The 8,428-nt window shown below is 41.9% G+C and overlaps 1 protein-coding gene across 1 annotated transcript in view; it reads right to left on the minus strand.

Moving 5' to 3' along the window:
* Nucleotides 1-7,985, minus strand: part of LOC306705869 (cadherin-6-like) — a gene marked incomplete at both ends in the record, with an annotated part of 32,560 nt that extends 24,575 nt beyond the window's left edge. Inside the window, one exon of the mRNA XM_079172735.1 lies at nucleotides 7,767-7,985. Within this exon, the coding sequence (XP_079028861.1) occupies nucleotides 7,767-7,985 (219 nt within the window). The remainder of the gene's footprint in view (nucleotides 1-7,766) is intronic.
* Between the last annotated feature and the right edge of the window lie 443 nt (nucleotides 7,986-8,428).

Consider the following 8,428-nt stretch of genomic DNA (forward strand, 5'->3'; position numbering starts at 1 on the left):
TGTTTTGCTGGGTTGTCAAGGAGAGGATTTTCCTTTCAACTTAATATCTCTGTTCCCACAGAAGTCTTGTTCCTCTGAACCAAAAAGGGTCTGCCTAAGCTACTCATGTTTACAATGCAGAAACCCTGTCATGTAGCTAAATGGAGCTGTGTTAAGAAGAACTGCCTGTTCCACATACCTCATACAATAATGTAATACCATACCAAACATTGATTGGAATTTGTCTCGGGGGTTCTTGGGATAGACAAAAACCATATGGCAAATACACATGAGAATAGACATAATACAAATACTCTAGCAAGATGAATAAAACATCAGCATAGACTTACTCTAACCGAGTAAATGAAACTACAAGTGTCTGGTGCATTAGGAAACACAGTTTGTGTTGAGTTTATCGACTGAATTGATGAGGAGGAGATAAGGGCCCTCACTGCCCTCAGGATACGTGCTGTTAGTGTCTAATTAAAAGCAGAACTACTTATTTCCCTGATTCAATAAATCAGCTGAAAACCGGCTTGCATCTGTGCTTCTCTCAAACCGTTTTCCATTTGCTAGATAACAGGCATCTCTGATTATCTTCAGACCATAAGCATGCAGGAGTTACAAATATCACAGATGTTTGCCACATCTTGACCACTGATTTTTTTATGCTGCTTTCACTATTTAATAAGGTCCTTCCTGTCATCATGCATACCGCACCGTGATGGAGAATGTGAGATCACAGCTCTGTACATTCATCGTCATGAGTTGTCTCAGGAAGAAGAATTGTTAGTGGGCTTTCTGACCACAGTGTTATTCTAGTTAATAAGAGAAGTAGATCCCCAGGTGTTTGAAGCTTTCTCAACAGCCCGACCATTGATGACAAAGGACGGAGGCTCATCTGTGTCTTTGTGGTAGTCCACAGCTAACTTGAAATGAGGACGCCCCTCAACTAGAGACTTCAGCTCTCTAAGCTGTGTCAGTATCACAAGATCAGACCCACCACAGCGGTATCATCCACAAATTTGAAGATTTGAATTGAGTCAGAGTGAGAAATAAAATGTATACAGGAGAGATGATAGGACACCAATGCTGATGGGCATGGACTTGACTTTAACTACTTATGATCTAAACCTGCAGGGTTTCACCTTTTTAGTCCTTACCCCTCAGCTCTTTGTCTTTTTATTGCTGGCTTTGTTCTTGTTTCTTTCCTGTTGTAATTTTCTTCTACCTGTCCCCCCTCTTCTACTACTACTTTTTTATTAATACCACCGTTTCTCTGAATATTCTTCACATTACAATCTTACATTTCCTCTGTTTCTTCCTTCCTTCCCTCATTTCCTTTGCTCCCCTCCCTTTCTTTACGCCCCCTCACTGCCTTTTCTCTCCAGCAGTGGTCAGTCGGATTGGATCTGTCGGTCTGCAGGCCTGCAACACCTCCATGCCTTCACCTAACATGAGCTGACGGAGCTAGCAGGCATTTCACCACAGAACATTATCCAGAGAAGAATATATGCTTTCTGGAATCCTTATGTGTCACCACGTTCACCGCTACCATAGCTCCACCATACAGATAAAACAGTTTTTTTTAAAGGATATGTTCTGTGTTTTTTTTCTGTTGGTTCTTTTTTTTGTGTCTAGATTTACATATATTTGTCATTACAATTAAAGGTAATTAACCATAGTTTAAGACTACATTCATATTATATTTAACCACACTTCATTGTATTTCATATATCATATTTTAGAGATTTTCCCTACTCGTGATAATAAGATAAGATAAGATACACTTTATTGTCTTGTGTTCCAAGCCGCTGCATCACACAATACACTTGCCAGCATCAAAATCCACATGCACGCATAAAACATAGATCATATATTTACTCATGCATAAACATGCTTAAATACACATGTCGACAATAGAATGAAACCAGATCATAAAACATCAAGTCACAATATATTAGTTCCCAATAAAATCACATGATAAAATACTATTTGTTGCTATTTAATATTTTGATGGAGGAAGGAATTCATTAATTTGTATACATATTCAGCCTACAGATTGGCATTTTGAACCGTCTGTCTGAAGGCAACAGCTGGAATTATGGGTTCAGAATATGTGTTGGGTTGTTCAGAATTTTCTGTGCCTCCCCGAGCACAGATTTTTCATACAAGGGCTGAAAATAGTTTTTTCCCCTATGATCGTCATGGCCGTTTGAGTAAGACGTGCAAGCTTAGATTTTAACTGTACTGACAGGTTACCATATCATACCTGTATGCCGCCTGTTCGTCCCTCAGGCCCTTTGGTCCGACGTCCTCTTCAAAACTTATCTGCCACCCGGGCATCTAAAGGACCCGGGACGCTCTTCGGCAGCGCTTCTGGTGGGCCTCGCTCAACGAGGACACCAGGGAATTCATCAACGCCTGCCCAGTCAACACACGCCTTCTCACCAGGCCTTCTCACCAGGCTCCGGCCGGCCTCCTGCAGCCTCATCATCCGTGGTCCCACATCTCCCTGGACTTTGTCACTGGGCTACCTCCATCTGAGGGCCACACCGCCATCCTGACAGTGGTCGAAAGATTTAGCAAGCTGCCCAAACTCCCGTCTGCTAAAGAGACGGCAGAACTCATCTCCCTGCACATCTTCCGCCTGCATGGGATTCCAGTCGACGTAGTCTCTAACCGAGTTCCTCAGTTCACCTCCATCTTCTGGTGGGAATTCTGCACTCTGCTGGGGGCCACTGTCAGTCTGTCCTCTGGGTTTCACCCCCAATTCAACGGCCAGATGGAGAGGAAGAACCAGGAGATGGAAACGGCCCTCCGCTGCCAGCCCCCATCTACCAGGTGGGTCAGAGGGTGTGGTTGTCGACCCGGGACCTACCCTTGCGGGTAGAGTACAAGAAACTGGGCCAAAGATTCATTGGGCCCTTCGAGATCGAGAGGATCATCAACCTGGCGGCAGTGAAGCTCAAGCTCCCCAGATCCATGCGCATTCACCCCACGTTCCACGTAGCAAAGGTCAAACCTGTCCAGGAGAGTCCTTTTGTGCCGGCTGCTCCTCCTCCTCCCGTTACATTACAGTCATTTAGCTGCTTTGGATGCTATCATACCGTAGGCACAGCTACGGGAGCAATTTTGGGGTTAAGTGTCTTGCATCGACATGCAACCAGTGGTTTGAACCGCCAACCCTCTGATTAAAAGACGGCCCTGCTCTCCACTCAGCCACAGTCCCGTCCCCCTCGCCTCATCGAAGAAGGTCCTGCTACTGGATTCATCGCCTGCTTCACTCCCGTCCGGGGGGCGAGGTCTTCATTGCCTGGTCGACTGGGAAGTATACGATCCGGAGGAGAGGCAATGGGTTCCAGCTCGTAACATCTGCGACCCCGACTCATCGCCAGTTTTCATTGACAACACCCGGACCAGCCTTCCAGGACTAAAACGCCTGCCAGGAACAGCCAGCAGGCTCCCTGTTTGGACAATGAGGGTCTTTCCTCCGGTTCCGAGGAACCCTACCTCCAGTACCCCTCCACCCACCCGGCTGTGGACTCTGCGGCCTCCGAGGAGTTCGTATAAAGTGATATCATACCGATAGAAAAAATAAAGCTGCCAAATACAGTATTTTAATCCAGTTTTGTAATGGAAGGTTGAATGGCTTTAATGAAAAACTGTGTGTGCACAGCAGCAACCATAGGCCTACTGCTCTTTTATCAAGCTAAAGGTACTTCCGTATTGGCATCACTTTTCAGAATCTGAGGTTGCCCCCTGGTGCTACAAGGGCAACTGTTCACATGAGAAAACGGCTTAAATGAGAGGACCTGAAAGGTCAGAAATAATCCCCTGTTGTACCAGAAAACTGTGCATGCACAACTGCAGTAAGTACAGTGGGTCAATGTGGAAGCAGGAAGTCAATATGTAAACTGTGATGGCTGTTAGCGTGGCTGTCCTGTGTGTTTGTTGTGTTATTCCCAGATCCCAGTAATTAACTGCATGAGTATATAAATATGACCCTTCAGAATGACGGACTAAACCATAAAAGTAAGACCCAAGTTGCCCACATTATTAATAGTAGTCGCATTGCTTGCTTTCGCATGTGTACAGATTGTAAAGCCCTCTGAGGCAAATTTGTGATTTGTAATTTTGGGCTGTACAAAATCAATTTCATTTAATTTTAACACACCACACACAGACTCAAAGCTTCCTGTGTTTTTTTTTGTGCTCCTATACTGAATACTCTGAATACTGGTGTTTGGATCCTGACATGTAGCTGGACTGGAATACAATGAACTCACCTGAGGTCCAAAATTGTTTATCTGTTTGCTTTTTTTTTACATGGAAAAGGATGATGTCAAGCAGAGTGATGGTAATACTTCCAGTGCAACTGAATATGAATACATTTGATCAGAATTGGATAAATATTCTGTATTAGACGATTATTAAACATCTGCACTCCATGGTATCAGGAGTAAAAGAAAATCATACAAATGTTTGCTTCTACTAAACACATTCCCGTCTCTGCTATTCTGTCTCTAAACCATTTTCTAGACACCAACGCATGTCTGAAGCCCCCAGCATGAAGGTAACACCCCAGCAGGGAGGAAAGTCTGCTGAATCGCTCTTGTTTCTCTCTGTTTACTTCTTTCATGGCAAACTCCTGTTTGTTTCGAAGCTTTTTGTCTTTTCTTTTTGTGCTGCTGTCAAACAGCAGGCTTCATACAGAGCAGCACAATAGCTGCCGGCATCTGGCTACTGATCAAACAGCACAGCTCCAACTATTCCACGCTGCACTGTGAATTACTTCACTAATAGAATCTCCTCTTTTACAGACAGTTTGATGTAAAATTCCTATATAACCCCACAGTATCACAAGGTAATTGAACATCACAGACCTAATTATTACTACGAATGCAATACGCTATACAAATACATTTACCATTTAAAAATATGTATTTCGTAAATAATTAGTATGAGGCACATGGTGTTTATTGCATTAACAGTTGAGTATGTGGATAGATTCAACATAATGACAATGCCTTAGAAACTCCACATTCAGCAAAGCAGCCACACCCACATTTATAATTGGCCAAGCAAAAGATGCCCCTGAAAAAAATTGTCAAGACATTTTGCAGAAAAAGCAGTGGCTTTGATCGGTTCTAGGTTATGATGAATGGCATATACAAAAATCATCTTTAACCTCCTAAAAGTCAGACAGTAGACCCCTGATGTAGGCTATTTTAAATTACTCCGGTAGTAACTAGACTTTTAAATGGTTTGGCCCCTCCTCCACTCCGTGACTTTGTATACACTCGCTCAGTAAGTTCCATTCGATCATCAAGAATATCCTCTACACGAGACTGTAAAATACCATTTCGCCGCACTACTTTTGGACAATCTGCCTTCTCTGTAAAAGCAACACATCAGTGGAACACTCTGCCTGAAGGTGTGAGGAGCTGCAGCTCTATTAGCACTTTTAAATCCAACTTAAAAGGTATTTTAAAAGCTGCACAACACTGCACACACTGACCTCAATTCTTGTGGTCTTTCTGACTTGATTTTTTTGACAAACATACATTTGACAAACATACATTTTTGATATGCTATTTGTGTGTAGTGTTGTATTGAGTGTCTTGTATGTTTTTTATGGTATATCTTTGTATTATGTCTTTTCCTTTTACTGTGTTATTGTCTTGTCCTTGTTTGACCTGCCAAGGGACTGCAGATGCAAATTAGCTTAAGCTACAATCTGGTACAGTGCATCGAATGGAGACATTTATGTTTAAACTGTACATGGTTCCTTTTAAATAAATTTGATTAATAATAGTATACGTTTACGACTACAGGGGGAGCCAAAGTTGAAAATCGTACAATTCTACACATAGTGGCTTTAAGAACAAAAGGGAAATACAGTATGTATGCTATATAAACCCATATATTTCAGTGTTCATAGATTTGCTTTTGAAGAGCAGTGAGACTCAAATAAGTTCCTCTAAAATGTTGAGTAAAACTCTGGGCTTGTCACTACGGGGACAACTAGCTACTGTTCATATAAAAATGTGTATTAGTGCAGCTTCAAAGCGAGCCTATGGAACATGACTTAGTAATATCAGTTATACGGCAGTCTGCCAATGGTAGCTAACAACAGCCTGCAAACAACACTGATCATACCACCCAGGTTAGGCTGTAGCAGTGAGAGTTCAACTTTTCATTTGTAAAAGAGAAACTATGGCATCTTCTTTCAAAAGTTACATAGTCTCAAAAGCTAACTGTGTTTTTTGTGTGTGAATCTTGAAATGAGAACTATATTAAAGGTCGACTCCATCTGAGTTCTTCACTGGGGTTTTGAAACAGAAACGCCCACCCATCTGTTTGCAAAATGCAGTAACTTACCTTCAGCAGAGCAAGCTAATCAATAAGCTTACGAACAATGTGAAAGCCAGCACTAGCTGAGTCAACTAATAATAATAATACACACTAACTATGGATAAGGAATATGTAGCAATGTCATCATGCAAAAACATTTTTTGGGAAAATTGTATTTTTATGCTTAGACATACATACTTCAACCAATGTCCAAATTTGAATACATTAGGAAGACAACTGGGAAGTAACATAATAATATAAAAACCTCCAAAAAAATGAATTGATGGACCAAACTTTTCAATGATTTATAGCAGTGATATTCAGAGGTGATTTAGTATGCTTACAAGCACCAAAGTCATGAGCCAAATTCTAGGGATGGGGGAAAAAAAGTTGATTCTTACTGTAGGTACATCGCGATTCTCTTTTGAAAGATTTTGACTCGATGCAGGAAACTCAATAATCGGAAATTTTAAATAAATTCTCAACGTTATGATGGCCTGAAACAGTTCTGTGACACCGGGCTCTCCGTTCCTTAACCGCTGCCCCTGAACGCAACAGACATAATACACATGTGTCTTGTTTACGTTCTAAGCTAGGCTACATGCTAGCAGAGTTTTGGTGAGGACGGCTGAGCTTGAGCAGCCGAATATGGATACAATCCAACCGGCACCACCTGGCTTAGAAGCATTTCGCTTCTTCTTCTGCCCAACTCGGAAAGGGCGAAGCGGATCACAAAGTAGATTGCAACTTTTTTTGGAAAGGATTTGCGCCCCTACTCAGTCATTGAGAATCAGAGCTTTCGCGCTATGTGGCACACTTTGGAAACATTCATCTCAACGTTCTTATGGACACAGCGATACTCTCATTCTACAACCAAACCAAAGCTAAAGTCACTGAGGATAGAAGTAACACACTATGTGTGGACATCCATTGCCACAGAATGTTGTGTCACAGTGACCACACTTTCTCACTGTATGTATAGTTTTACCACATGTTCCAGAGAAAGCGTTATTTTCGATTGAGAGCTGAATGGTCATTGCCTATAAGAAGGAGAACTCTGTATCACTTATTTGTTATGTCAAATGATTCAGAACATGCAAATTATGTTTGTTTTTTCCATACGAGGGTGCTGCTAAAATAGCTGATAGCCACAATGAGAACAAATAAATCATGTATTGAATAAGTTTGGATGCATCAAGAAGAATCGATAATCGTTTTATAACCGCATCGTAGCCCTCTGAATCGGAATCGAATCGTGAAGAGCCTAGAGAGTCCCACCCCTAATACATTCATAGTGATAATACCTGAAATGCAGAAAATAAAACATCACAAATAAGTGTGTTTCTAAATAATCAAGGTGATTTCATTTGATATGGGACTATGTCAGCGTTCAATGTAACTAAAGGTCGAGATAGTGGCACAGCTCTTACCTTGCCAATGTACTGGTAGTCGCTTCCTGTATACTCCTCCTGCAGGAAAAACTGGTTCCACATCCAGCCTCGTCTCACTCTTTTGAGCAGATTCTTTCCTCTGACCTCTTCTTCAGTTCCCTCTCCACCAACTGTCTCTATTCGCCGTCCACTTAAAGACCAAGCATCCAGGGACAGGCCAAGACAGAGCCACACAATGCCCAGCAAGATAGTCCTCATTTCTCTGGAGGAAGTGTAGGATGTACGGGTCACAAAAGTTTTATCTTCCCAGCAGGATCACCTTGAAATGGGAGATGTTCTATCTGTCATAGTCCTTCAGGTTTTGACTGACTGGAGAAGGAGCTGAAAAATAGACAGAGAAACAGAAATGAGTACATGGATGTGCGGAACATTGCAACTCTGAGGTTCACATTCAATAAGATTGCATTATGAGGGCAGTTTATGGGTTTCTTGGCACCTGAACTGCTTGATGTAGGAGTGAATGATGTCCTTATTGATGAGCAAATGTATGCAAAACAAAGCAGAGAGAACAAATTATTTCTTAATATAACAGAATAGTGGTCTGAGGTCTCAATTGATAACGGATAATTGCCGACCTTGTTGTCTATTAGCAGCTGTTGTGTAGTTAAATTCTGCGTTATATAATTCTTCTACTGCCGACA

This window comes from Pholis gunnellus (assembly GCF_910591455.1).
Source record: "Pholis gunnellus genome assembly, chromosome: 14".
In the NCBI taxonomy this organism is placed as follows: domain Eukaryota; kingdom Metazoa; phylum Chordata; class Actinopteri; order Perciformes; family Pholidae; genus Pholis; species Pholis gunnellus.